General features: G+C 40.1%; 1 protein-coding gene across 1 annotated transcript in view; it reads right to left on the bottom strand.

The window, feature by feature from the left end:
- THSD7A (thrombospondin type 1 domain containing 7A) overlaps nt 1-15,022 on the bottom strand; it is a 522,439-nt gene that overhangs the window by 38,642 nt on the left and 468,775 nt on the right. The window contains exons 16-21 of the mRNA XM_075125837.1: nt 14,173-14,351; nt 7,233-7,238; nt 6,386-6,519; nt 2,735-2,888; nt 1,398-1,539; nt 342-457 (exon numbers count right to left, since the gene is read on the bottom strand). Of these exons, the coding sequence (XP_074981938.1) occupies nt 342-457; nt 1,398-1,539; nt 2,735-2,888; nt 6,386-6,519; nt 7,233-7,238; nt 14,173-14,351 (731 nt within the window). The remainder of the gene's footprint in view (nt 1-341; nt 458-1,397; nt 1,540-2,734; nt 2,889-6,385; nt 6,520-7,232; nt 7,239-14,172; nt 14,352-15,022) is intronic.

Genomic DNA, 15,022 nt, shown 5'->3' with positions numbered 1-15,022 from the left:
GGTACTACACAGAAATCACATCAAATTGGAATGATTTGCATTCTGATTAAGATCTATTACCTTTATTCGCCATGATTGCTTATTGTTCCCAAATCATTTCTTTCAGGATATAATCATCAGCACCCCTTTGTGGGTGCACACATAAGCTATCAGAGGAAATTTTATGAAGAAATCACAGGTGATGACACAGCCTCATTTCAAGGGGTACTTAGCAGTCCATGAATAATTTTAAGAAACATCTGTTGGCGATGGGTTACATGCAGCACAGGTCAGCTAGCTCAGCATGAATTAAAGCTATTAGGAAGAGTTTAGTCACAAAAGGAAAAGAGCCTCCCACTCACCACTTCACAATACTTCAGGTCAACTGATTTGCCATCACTGCGAACACAATCTAGCATTCTTGTTTTGATGCCATTACCACAAACTGCCTTCTCGCTGAGCTGACATGTACTCCAGTCTGGAAATAAACGAAACCATCAGGACAGGATGCCAATGAAACTGATTTCTGATGAAGCTTTGATTACTTGAATAATACATTTAATTCAAACAGCCTAAAAATAACCCTCGGAATCAATTTTTACACATTCGAAAAGCTCATGGAACCCATTAGCGAGACATATTGGAAATAACCATAGTTAGGTACCCAGTGACATGATGTATTTCTGAAAAGTCAAATATTGTGTTTATCTGGATTTTTTTGGGGCAAGTCACACACACACACACACACACACACACACACATATATAATGGCCAGAGAAATAGGCTTTCTAGGGCTATAGAAATCATATGAGTCTCAAATTACACAGTTCCTCAAGAGCATTTTCTCTGAATCATCAAACAGTTTCACTCTATTTTCACTACAGACTGTACAAACCATATTACATAACACAGGAAACCAGAAAGACCTATACTTTGAGTACAATGAATGCCTCTTATAGGTATTTTATTTCTTCTTACACACAACCCCCCTTCACTATTAACAGTTTCACTACAGTTTCACTATTAACAGTTTCACTACAAACAGAGAGGGCCTCACTAACAAGAGAAACACCTTGGATATGGTGGCAGACAGAGGGTTATAGTTAGTTGCAGGGAGGGGTAGGGGCTTCTGGAAGGCCAAAACTTCAACTCTAAGGGAAGCAGCTGTAGCATAGCCAAACCAGCTCTTCTTTACTACCTGCTGAGAGCAACTTTAGCAAGACTGAGTGAAAGGGATTCCTCTAGTACTTCTTTTGGATCAGAAGTAAAGGACCATGAGCCCTGGTTTAAAGCCAGGTGCTAACTGGGCAAACTTGACTCATACATTAATTTTTAGCTGTATGTAGAACTAAATTGTGAAAATAGGCAGAGCTCTTATATTTTTACAGCCTGTTATTAGATTTTAAGGACGCTAATACCTGTCACATTGTAATCATAGTGGTAACAGTTTTTGTTCAGACTGCAAGGTTCTGTCTCAGTGGAAGCAGGACAAGCCTTTCCTTCATCAGGTTGTCTTAGAGGCTCCGCTGACCTTTCACGCACGTTACTTCCATTGCAGGGCTTGAAAAGGAAAACAGAAACAATTATTTTTGATATATTCAATCTCTCTACCTACAAACATAATAGCCTTGTAAGCATCCTTTTTACAAAATGCTAATGTAAAACAATGACATTATACTTTGCCTAGAAGGGACTGTTTCCTTGTTATTTTATGGGAGGATTTAGTTTCCTATTTTATCTTAGTAATAATACCTAGGAATTAATAATACCGAATTACCTTGGTAATGCCTTAATAATTCCCTATCTAGTTCACATTTCATTGATACTGCCTTAAAGCAACTGAACATCTGAATTTCCAGATTATGAGCTGTCTCTCCAAAATCTGCAGTGCACTGACTCAGATGCTGAGGAAAAAACCCTAAGTCCCCAAGCTTCTGAAATTGAGAACCGCATTTTTAGCCTCACTGGCTTTGCTTTCTCACCTGAGACTCCAGACAGCCAAAAAACACAGGGCTGATGGATTAAGCTATCTTTAATTTCACCTAAGTCTTTTACCCGCATCTTTTTGCTCTTCACAGATAATTATCTCATTAAAGAACACCCAGGCTAAGTCTACACTATAAACTTACATCGGTATTACCACGTCACTCAGGGGTATGTAAATGCCACATCTCTGACATAATTATACCGATCTAACCCACTGTGATACAGCACATTTCCCACTGACATAGCTACCCGCCTCTCGCAGAGGTGGAGTACCTACACCAATGGGAGAAGTTCTCCCTTTGGTGAAGGTAGCATCTTCACTGAAGCACCTCAGCAGCATAGCTGCATCAGTGTAGCTGGGCCACTGCAGCGTTTTAGTGTAGTCCTGCCCCTACTGTGTTTTTACAGAGAGAGATAAAGCCAGATTGAACAGGATCTAAGAACTGTGGGGTCTTTAAATATTACCAAAGCTGGCTCATCCAAAATTAACCTTCCCTAAAAATGGAGGGCAATAGCTCATGAAAGTGTCAACATTAAGAGGTGATTTCTTGAGCAACTGCTTTTAATGAAGAACTGCTGACACGCTGCCCTCTTGATGGGATGGTTGACAATCTGCTGTTGCCAGTAATGCAGTTGATAGGAACTTATAATCATTTGCATGTGTGTCTACTGTTAAGTGTAGCATCTCTGCATAGTAACTTGAGGCTTACTTTCTTTAAATAAAATAGTCTTGAAACCTTAAATGTCAAGTTGTTAACATGTTTCCTACCAAGGAACATCTAGACCACTGGCCCCATTCAGACATAACACAGTCTTCAGGGCATGGCAATGTGCATCTTCTAGCACCAAGAGGCATCTCTTCAGGGTCACACAGGTAGTCCTCAACAGTGTCAGAAGGACCATCCATGGTGTTTTGCATGCATCTGGAAAAATATAAGGCTATAGATAAAAACATATTTGCCATGGATTTCCTACAGTAACTGCATCCCTTACACTAACATAATGTGGCATTTTAGCAGTTTGACCACAAGCAATATACAAATAGAAAAATCTAGAACATTTTTGATATACTCCAAATAAATAATGAACTATAAAATACGGATGAGAATTTGAAAACGTCAAAATATCCCCAGTATTTTTCTGCTGCATATCGGTTGAAGCTCAGGGCTACCTAGGAGTGAGAAGCTCCTGAGTTCTAATCCTGCACAGCCGCTGCCTTGCTGAGTGAATGTGCACAGATTCTCTGCATCATTTTACCCATCAGTAAATTGGAATTGCACACCTTCTTACCTCTGAGAGTTATGAGGATAATTCTGTTAATATTTGTAAATCTCCTTCCAAATTCTAACCGTTTGGAATTGTTTCTTCAGTTACATGCCTCTTTTTTTTTCTGATTATCTTCAAAGCCTTTAGCTTTGCTTACATTAGCATCCAGAGGCCCCATCAAGATCGGGGCTCTATTGTTCTCAATGCTTTACAGCCAAGATGGAACACAATCCTTGTTCTAAAGAATTTTCAATTTAAACAGGTCTACTCTTCCCAGCCCTCACAGCTGCTGCCAGAATAGGGGGCATAGCAAGGGTCAATTAACGTTGCTTGGAGTTGATTCGCAACATAGTAGGGGAAGAGCCAATGCGACGGTTAAACTTTCTCTTTCTCTGCAATATTTTATAACGATACCATTGCATTATATTACCAATTCCTGTATACCTGAAGATCTCATGCTGTCAGTCTGAAAACATTTTTAAAATGAGATTATTTTAAATGAACACAACCAACAGAGATGCTGTATCTGCAAAAATCTGTTTGATGGAATTAGTTATCCAATGAGAGTTAGTATATGGATGGCAAAAAGGAAGGCAGTTATTTTTGTGTTCATCCCAAAGGGCTGAAATTCCTTTCTTTGGCATAAATAATAGATTTTCTTCTCTAGCTTTGATGGTAGTGTCAAAATCTATGTACCTCTGGACAGAGCATAAAGCATCACCACCACCATCACCAGTACTTACAGCTTTTTTAAAAAAAGAATAAACTCTTGGCGGGACTTCCAATATCTATTTTGGTTGCTGTTATATCAGAGTAAATTATGCACTTTAATATTTGTGACAAGCGAAAACTAAAAATCTGACCTTCAAATATATTGTTAAGTTCAAGGAATGCTTCTGTTTTAAACATAATCTTGTCAAATCTAGCAACTGCTACAGTATTTGTGGTACATTAAAGAGAACCTTTGGCAATTAATGTATCTGGCCCTCAAATGGGTCCTGTAGACTGAATTCATTTTATGGCTTGTCATTCTATCATGCAGACAGAGATAACTTCTTTAATTGTGTATTGCTCTATAGGTAGCCTTAGAGAATAATATATAATCAACACTGCACTTCTTGCTATGTACATTACCATACAAGACTTCTCTTAAGCAAGTCTTTGAGTAGAGGTGTAAGTTGATCAGTAGACAGGATGCTTGGATCAGATTCAGCAAATATTGGAATGAGATTTCTGGACTTGTTTTACTAAATTCACTCTTTACACAGTTTTACATTTACAGAATGGGGGGCGGGGAGAGAATGTACCTAACTTTTTTTTTTTCTTAACTAAAGGGGAAAAAGTCAGCATTCTGAACCAGGCTGAGTCTGACACAGAATTGCAATGTATGACTTGGCTTTCAGTTTAACTATTCCAGACAGCTCAGTTTTTCAACTTCATTGTACTACAAGTGTTCAACAACTGCAAGAAGGTTTTGGTATTAACAAAAAGAAAAGGAGTACTTGTGGCACCTTAGAGACTAACCAATTTATTTGAGCATGAGCATGTACATCTGATGAAGTGAGCTGTAGCTCACGAAAGCTCATGCTCAAATAAATTGGTTAGTCTCTAAGGTGCCACAAGTACTCCTTTTCTTTTTGCGAATACAGACTAACACGGCTGTTCCTCTGAAACTTGGTATTAACAAATATGCATGTTTTTTAAAAATGATTTTTCTTTCCTTTTCAGAAGTGGGACTGATTAACTCAAAATATTTGATCAGAAAAGAACTGCCCGGAGAAGCTCAGTGAATTATTTGAGTTAATTAAAGGGACAGTCCCGAGACTCTTGCACAATGTGCTGAATCCTGTGCTGAATGTGCTCTGTGGGCACAGGGTTTCAATCTCTGCATTGTAAATCTGGTACCTTTTACCAGAACTAAATTCAACTAAACAATTAAAAATATATCCTTCTTCATGTGAATTTATACTGAAACTATCAAACTATTTAATTCTATAAAAATCATGCTGTAATCATGGTACAGTCAGCTTCCGAGCAGAATTGTTCCTCCTCTGGAGGTGATTACTTTCCAGACTCAGATAATGTCTATGAATTTGTTGTCAGGAGTGTGTTCTATTGTAGTGTGTCAGAAATATTACAACCATGTTGGAACACTGGCACTTCAAATCCAGTGTTCACACTGGCTGATTTAGCAGACCTAGAGGATACCAGGGTAACAAAAAGGTGTTGAAAACCACACCAGATATAGGGCCAAATTCTCTGCTCTGATGCTGGGTCAATTTAATACGGAGCAGAGATTTTCACCCATTACTTTTATGTTTAGAGCTTTCTAGGCCCAAATACATTCCAAATTTAAAATATGGTTAAGGACTTACATAGCTTTTCTTTATCCTTCCAATAAGAACTGTGGACATATAACTATTCCTACTGTTCTTATTACACTGCTATAGAGTTCTTTTTACTTATGTATAAAACTCAGAAATAGAAGAAGCACCGCTAATGCTAACATAAGACTCCCCACAGTACATTAATCTGTCTTTGGGCTGAGAAGCAAGTCTGAGGCACTGACCACCTGTGGTAAAGTTCTCTCAGCACTTTTCATAAACAGGGCTATTAACCACAAGCCCTGGCCAAATTCCAACTGGGGTGATTACATTCTGAATATCTGAATTCATTGTGTTTTCAGTTGGATATGGCATCTTTCACCTTTTGCACCAAACTGTTGTGCAGTATTGCTGTGCACTGTAAAATGGGTTGCCATGTTTCACCCCAGAGGTGGTTGCACTTTACTGATAAGTGAGAATTGATATCTATGTTAAATTTATAAAGACCTTGGGGATTGTCCTGGCCTTTGAAAGGAACTATATAAATGTAAATTACAGTTTTATTTTTATAAAGTATAATAAATGTTTTTTTAAAAAATAGAACAAAGGGCTAAATCCTAAACTGGTGTAAACTGGTTTAGGTCCACTGAGTTCAATCTACACAGATTTACACCAGCTGAGGTTTTGGTCTAACATTCCGTACACAAACTTTTGTGAAAATGCCTTTGTCAAAATACTCTTCTGTAGAATTTTGCTTCTTTAATCCCATCATAATTTAAAGGTGAGGGTTTCTGGTTTTGTTTTTTCAAGAGAAGGATTACATTGTTTACCTCACTTTCCTGGTTTGCACACCTTCTCCACAGTTCTCCTTTAAGTCAACATTGGTCACTTTGCAGACGCTCCAGGGTTCTGTAACCCATATGTACTGGCTGCAGTCGCTGTGGCATGGGACCACCTCATATACCTGGAAACCACACAGAGTGTAAGTTTGTGGCACACAGTATGCAAACATGATAAGTATGCAGGAACTGTCGTTCTGACATAGCAGCGACACACAATATTATTGTTATTTTGTAAAGATAACAAATATATTTAATCTCAATACAAGTAGGTTGTGAAGCAGTTGCTGTTACAACAGACATAAAACACCTGATACCAAAGCAAGGAAATGAAAAGTTAAATCCTTAACAGTATAAACTCTCTTTTGCACCAGTATGCATGCACTTTACCATTACCACTAATATACACCAGAGAACCCACACAACAGCCTTAACTTTGCTCTAATAGGGAAGCCAGCTTGTACTGTCCATTTGCCAACCTGCTCCTGTCTTTCCTTTTATACTCTACACTCCCCCACCTAATATTATTAGTTGTGGATGTTTGGGGAGGGCTGATTCTAATGGTATCACTCCCTAAATTACACCAATGTAAATCAGAGCATAATCTGGCCCCTTAATTTGAACTATTTTTAACTGTGAAGCCTTAAAGTTATTATATCATGCGAAGATTGGAATGTTTTATACAGAATATCTGAGGTACATTAAAAATGGCATCCTATGTACTATCACATATATCTTTTTAAAGAACAATTACAGAAAAGTCCAAACAGTGCATACATTATAGAACTTGGTCAGGAAGCACATTATAAGGTTATGTATCTATTTTAGAGACTCTTACCTGAGCCTGGAACAGGTATTTGCCATGAACCCAAGGGAACAGCCAAAGATAAATAGAAACACTAGTTAGTGAGCGAAACACAGATATTTGAATGGTGTACATTTAGAGCTTCATTGGTTAAAAACAATCATCTATGCTCTCTACCAAGCAGAAAGCCTCATCACTTAGGCCAGATAAGACATAGCTTTCCCTCTTGTATCTCTAACAACACATTCTGCAAGAAGTCATAATGTAAGAAAAAATGATTCTTTTGCACACCACCTTGATGGAGACTAGTGCAAATATGCTCATTTCCCCCTCACATTGTTCATAACACATGGTTAAACTATTTTATTCTCTGCCTTCCATGGGTATCAATTCTTTACAGGCTGGGGAGTTCAATTTCTCCAAGACTGAAGAAATTCATGAGTGGGTTTGGATGGAAGACTGTGTTTTATATATTATCAATATTGTACTGCCAGGTAGTGTGGGATGGGGATGTAAGCAGTGTCAGGATGAGCTCCACCCTGACATCTGGTGGTGAGGCAAGTTGTGGAAAAGAACTTCAGGGGTCAGTCTCATTTGCATAGGCACACCCACCCCGCCTAGAATGAGGCCATAGCTGCCCAAATGGTCACTTTGGCTGCTGTGGGATCCCCAGTGTCTCTGTTACTGGGGCAGGAAGAATAAATTGTTGTTACGCTGATTATGGGAACTGTGCTTGGAACTGTACTTAGCCTTTTGTTATGATGGAGGGACTCACCATCAACTAAGTAGCACTCGCTAGGCAAGGGTCATGGGTTTTAAAACTCTGTGAACGGAGAGAGGCTGGGGACAAGTATTAATACTTGATGGCATGGGCCTCTTGGTGAGGGCCTTACATGCTAATTGCACTTCCTCCTCTCTCCACTGTGGAATATCAGAGCTAATTTTGATTCCATTAGGAGTCTAGTTACAGGCTGCTGAGCTCACTTTGGGCAAATAGTGCACCAGCACTGAGGCTCCCCTACTACAAGCTGAATTCACCAAAGAGCTGAACTGACTAAGAGCTGAAATCACTGAGCGTTGTGTTAAGTAGTGGGGGAGCCTGAAGATATATTGTGGAGCAGTTTGCGGGACGGCTGGAGTGCCTTGTAGACAGGCTGGTGGAGCAATTCATAGGACGGCGGGAGCTGCTGGTGGGACGCGGAGCAGTTTGTGGACCGGCTGGTGGAGCAGTTTGTGGGATGGCGGGAGCTGCTTTTGGGCCGCGGAGCTGAGCGAAGGAGTTTGTGGGGCGGCTGGTGGAGCGTAGCGGAGGCCTATGGAGCTGTGGGGCGGTCAGCTTCAGATCATGTACCCCCGTCCCATCTCCACCCAGGTTGGGAGGTAAAGCTCCACAGATAAACTTTCGAACTCTGGGGCTGCCCTGACCAGGGACAGAGACTTTTGGGTCATTGGACTTTTGGGACTTTGGGTGATTTGGGGTTGCTGGACTCAAGAACCAAAGGGAAAGAGGCATGCCCCAATTTGCTTGGGGTGGGTTTTTTGCTCATGGGTTATGTTATGAATCCTGTTGGTGGTGTTTCCTCAACATAATGCCACATTGTTTCTCTCTGTTATTAAAAGGCTTTTTGCTACACTCAGACTATGTGCTTGCGAGAGGGGAAGTATTGCCACTTGGAGGCGCCCAGCGGGAGTGGTATATATTTGTCCCAGGTCACTGGGTGGGGGCTCGAGCCGGTTTGCATTGTGTTATTGGAATGGATCCCCTAGATATTGAACCTGGCCCTTGTTGCTGCCAACTCTGACGGGCAGAAGGGTTACAGGTATAAAGGTGAAGAACGTGACAAAGATCTCATCCTTCACACATTTTTAAAGTCTTTTTAGCCTGTCCTAAGTTTGTGTCCAGTATTTGAAAGCAGTTACCATGAAAAGCTCTTCTCTAGTTGTCTGCTATATCTGCTATCAGCTAGGTAGAGCCAACATTACTAGGCAATCTAAAGGAAAAATCTCAGTATGGCACTCTCTAGCTGTTGGCAGCAATGCACCTATCAGCCAAGACAGAGCCCATGCCTGCGCCCCAGGTGTTATTGCAATTCTCTCAATATTATTGGCATTTATGTGACTGTCACTGATAGCAAACACTTAGAGCTCGACATAGTCATGGACTCCATGCCTGCCTAGGTAGGTGGGGAGGCAGAGAATCCCTGAAGCCAAAGAAAAGGTAGATGTTATTTTCCCCAGGAAACTGGGATCTGCTCCTTTAGCAGAAACTCTCTCATAGCCAGAGAGACAATTTTTCAATGAATTGGATCCAGTATTATCACTTGCAAACCTTCATTATAGCAGTGCAGATCATTTTATTAACTATAGATGCTTAGGGAAAAGAGAATAAATCTTCAAAAGTTAATTTCAAGAATTTCCTGCTTCACAGTTAATTTAAGATATTTGCTTATCCATATATCACACTTTTCTACAATCCATCGGTGATCTTTCTGAAAACACCATCCTGGCCACTATGGATGTAGAAGCCCTCTACACCAACATTCCATTCAAAGATGGACTACAAGCCGTCAGGAACAGAATCCCCGATAATGTCACGGCAAACCTGGTGGCTGAACTTTGTGACTTTGTCCTCACCCATAACTATTTTACATTTGGGGACAAAGTATATCTTCAAATCAGCGGCACTGCTATGTACCCTCATGGCCCCACAGTATGCCAACATTTTTATGGCTGACTTAGAACAATGCTTCCTCAGCTCTCGTCCCCTAATGCCCCTACTCTATTTGCGCTACATTGATGACATCTTCATCATCTGGACCCATGGAAAAGAAGCCCTTGAGGAATTTCACCATGATTTCAACAATTTCCATCCCACCATCAACCTCAGCCTGGTCCAGTCCACACAAGAGATCCACTTCCTGGACACTATAGTGCTAATAAGCGATGGTCACATAAACACCACCCTATACCAGAAACCTACTTTCCGCTATTCCTACCTACATGCCTCCAGCTTTCATCCAGACCACACCACACGATCCATCTTCTACAGCCAAGCTCTACGATACAACCGCATTTGCTCCAACCCCTCAGACAGAGACAAACATCTACAAGATCTCTATCAAGCATTCTTACAACTACAATACCCACCTGCTGAAGTGAAGAAACAGATTGACAGAGCCAGAAGAGTACCCAGAAGTCACCTACTACAGGACAGGCCCAACAAAGAAAATAACAGAACACCACTAGCCACTCTCCAACACATCATCAAGGATCTACAACCTATCCTGAAGGACGACCCATCACTCTCACAGATCTTGGGAGACAGGCCAGTCTTTGCTTACAGACAGCCCCCCAACCTGAAGCAAATACTCACCAGCAACCACACAACAGAACCACTAACCCAGGAACCTATCCTTGCAACAAAGCCCATTGCCAACTGCGTCCACATATCTATTCAGGGGACACCATCATAGGGTCTAATCACATCAGCCACACTATCAGAGGCTCGTTCACCTGCACATCTACCAATGTGATATATGCCATCATGTACCAGCAATGCCCCTCTGCCATGTACATTGGTCAAACTGAACAGTCTCTATATAAAAGAATAAATGGACACAAATCAGACGTCAAGAATTATAACATTCAAAAACCAGTTGGAGAACACTTCAATCTCTTTGGTCACTCGATTACAGCCCTAAAAGTTGCAATTCTTGAAAAAAAAACCTTCAAAAACAGACTCCAATGAGAGACTGCTGAATTGGAATTAATTTGCAAACTGGATACAATTAAGTTAGGCATGAATAAAGACTGGGGGTGGATGGGTCATTACACAAAGTAAAACTATTTCCCCATGTTTATTCCTCTCTCCCCCTCCCCATTCCTCAGACGTTCTTGTCGACTGCTGGAAATGGCCCACATTGATTATCACTACAAAAGGCTTTATTCCACCCCCCCCCCCCCCCCGCTCTCCTGCTGGTATTAGCTCACCTTAAGTGATCACTCTGGTTACAGTGTGTATGGTAACACCCATTGTTTCATGTTCTCTATGTATGTAAATCTCCCCACTGTATTTTCCACTGAATGCATCCAATGAAGTGAGCTGTAGCTCACAAAAGCTTATGCTCAAATAAATTTGTTAGTTTCTAAGGTGCCACAAGTACTCCTTTTCTTTTTGCGAATACAGACTAACACGGCTGCTACTCTGAAACTTTTCTCCAGGAAAGACTTTGCTGTGCATACACCTCTGCCAATATGTGAAAAGTCATAAATAAGGATATTAAAGGAAAAAGAAATAGGGACACACCTTTTAGCCCCAAATGAGATACTTTAGGATGGAGAGAGCAGAAAAACAATTAATGGTTTTATTACATTTGCCCTTAAATGGGACAGTTGGCATGTATGGATATATTTGCAAATAATTTAAATTAGAAAATAACATTATTTATTAATGAAAATAGGTTTAGATTAAAGGCCAGATTGTGATCAGTTCCTGCTTGGACGTGCCTGATGGAAGAGAGCAAGGTGTCCTTCCCCCACCTTGCAACATGGGTGTGGAGTCCAGGCCCTGTCTCTCCAGTCACAACCCTGTGTGTGCCAGCTACTTGAAAGAATGGGTGTTGAGGGTTGGAATCTGGCATGAAGAACTGAGCGTGCTACATTCTCCTCAAGGGTGGTGTAGCTATGGGTATGTTTTCTGGGAGATCACGGTGCAAATTCTTCCTGAATCATCTTCAACTGTATCATGGTCCTCTGTGCCCTCTCCCCAGAACACCGGTGGGTAACAATGGCAAAATCTGACCCGTATATTTTATATTACAAAATATTATTTACAAGTGGCTATGCCTTTCATTCTGAAGTATTGATATGGCAATGTACTAATTTGCTCTGTTGATTTTCTTTGAGCTGTGGATCAGGTGTGGATTAATTAAACATCCTTGGGCAGCTGTTTGGTCATTGGCACAGGTTGAGTTTATGGGATTTCCACACTTAAGGATTTAAGTGAAGTGTATTTAATATTAAGGGATACAAACTCTCAGCTTTATGGATGGCACAGCCTCTTCCCCATGCAATATCAGACTTCAATTTTATCTTTATTATCGTCATTTAGTATTTGAATTTTTGGCAGCTATAAAGCTGCAGCAAATAAGATACTAGGTTATATACCAGTAGAGGGCAGCAGTGCTATATAAAAAAACAAACTGAGTTTTCTAATACAAATATAGTAACTTCACCTCTGACATCCTGAAGAACTTATTATGAAATATTGTGCCACATGAATATTACAAGCAGGAAGAGATTTTTTTCATAAACTATAATTTGTTCCTATTATAATGTATTTTCTGTAATTTCAAACAGTTTTAATATACTCCTCAAAACCAACAAAGCCTTCATTGAAACTTGTATTTTGTGTTCAAGTGGATTCTAAACATAGTTTATTAGCTATAGTTTAAACACTTTCTTTCTAGAACTAATTATATCCCCTTAAGTAGAAACATTAAATCAACACACTATTTCATTCTGTGCTGACAAAATGTCAATAAGATGGAACTAATAACATGTACCTTATTCGAATATGAATGGCCAGATTTTTTTTCCCCTCTGAATATTTATGGAGATGAATATGGGGCCATTTAACATGCTATCCACAAATGCAAATTAAATCCAAATGTGAGATGAATATAAATCAAACCTGAAGAGAGACAAGGAACCTGAAAAGGCAGTTTTTACTACTAAAAACTGCCCAACCAAACAACTTTACATGCAGCAGGTCTTACATGCCTGGCAAGGCCAGAACTTTTTTTTAAAAAAAACTTCTGTTGAGAGCTTCCTGCTTTGTGTCAGTGTTTTGTATCCAGACACATACAGTTCCGTGAGACCCTAGTGAGGCATCCCCAGGATCAATTTGGCTGACTGCTGCCCTGGGAAGGATTCTAACACCCAGGCAGTTAGATGTTCAAGTTTCAGTCTCAATCTTTCTTAAAACAACTGCACCTGGAAGGCCAAAAACCACTTGGATGCCAATTTTGGCGATAGGATGCTAAGGAGGACACAAGGATCACACTGAGGATACTTTGAATGTTTCTGGTGTTTTGTTTTGATTTTGTTTCATTTGTTTTTTGTGGTGGCGATGGGGGGAGGCAGTGGAAAGGAGGATGGGCCTACACAGTGATTTCACCGATTGCATGGAGTACCTACAAGAAAGAAAGGCAGGGCCAGAGGATTGACACCAGAACCTCTAAAGGGGTTTTTTTTTGGGGGGGGGTGTGTTTGATTATTTTCTTTTTCAGGCCCAGAATTACAGCACATATCAGTCTGACCAGGAGTCTGGGTCCCAAGATATTTTTACAGTGGAGAGCAATTTCCTCTTTCGTGAAGAACCAGCAATATTTTTTAATATTTAGCTCCAGATATTAATACTATACCAAAATATCTGCTTCAGTGCACAGTTCTCGTGATGATGATGTATTCAAATGGAGGAGGAGGAGACTGAGCAGAATGAATTGGTGTTCTTCATGGGCTGCTTGCTTTGCATGCACTTTATCTGTAATGTATGGCAGTGTTTGAATTAAGGAGGGGAATTTCCTGTTACTGTGTAGTTCAACCTCTCTCTCTGTATACTGAGAGCTTTATCTCTTTCTCTTAAACATACTGCTGAAGAGCTGATCTTGCAAGGTGATGAGTGTCTGCAGTTGATGGCATGCAAGGTCTGGAAGAATTGGCCTTGTAAGTTTTGCCTTTGTAGTACAGCATATTGCCCAGATTTTTTTTTTAAAAATCCACAGAGAGAAAAGCCCTAACCTTAATTTTGCATATAATTTTGGTCTTCCACCAGTGCCAGTACATATTACTCAATTCAAAAAGCATGTGAAGTACTTAGAAGGGAACGATTCTTCACTGACTTTATATATGTAATAATTTGTCCACACAGAAATAAACGAATATATCAGCAAAGAAAAGTAACTGGATTTACCTGATTGACATGATCCAGCTTGGGGCAGGGTCTTCCACCATTGTAGGGTTTTTCACGGAGCCATTTAGACCTAACCTTTACCCCACTCCCACAGGATTTACTACAGCGAGACCAGTTGGACCATTCACTGAGCTTGCAGTCTGAGGGGCATGGAATAATGCAGGCTTCCTCGATGTAACCTGAGAATGGAAATAAAAGCAAAATCTCTTCAGCATGTTGCTCTGCCACTTCTCTCTGAAGCCTCAGTCTCGTTTGTTTAAAGTATCCAAAGTTTGACTTGATAGAAGTGGGTGAATGCAGAGATTTCTTTATCATATGGGCTAAATTAAATTCTGCAGGAAATTGACACGCCCCTATTGATTGTGTTAAAATAACAGCTGAGCATCCTCAATATTATCCGATTAGAATTTGTTCTCACCAGATTTCCACAATCTGACTTTTTAACAGCTGCTAGAGTGTAATTGACACTTGCTGCATTATTCTCAGGCTGCAGAAATGATAGATGTGTTAAAAAATCCTGCCACTCAGATGAGTTACATAGTTGTATCAAACAAGTCTGCTGTGGTTATATGTATGTTAACAGTCTAACAAACTGGACTAGAGATGTCCTGAATGCATATGGAATATCCCCTAAAATGCATATGTGGAAAAGTTATGGTAGTATCTTAGGTACCACATGTAATAACTTGGCAAATGTAGACTTTTTAATGAAAATAACTTTACATACAGTTGAAAAACCAACAAATTAATCAAATGATGAGATGCAGTTGGAAAATGAATCACTTATGTATTGTAAGTGAGATAATTCTTGTACCATTGGCAGAGCAGGCTGGTCACAGTTTTACATTTA

Source organism: Caretta caretta, chromosome 2 (assembly GCF_965140235.1).
Source record: "Caretta caretta isolate rCarCar2 chromosome 2, rCarCar1.hap1, whole genome shotgun sequence".
In the NCBI taxonomy this organism is placed as follows: Eukaryota; Metazoa; Chordata; order Testudines; family Cheloniidae; genus Caretta; species Caretta caretta.
Note: the sequence above shows the minus strand (reverse complement) of the source record. Positions and strands in the feature narration are given on the sequence as shown.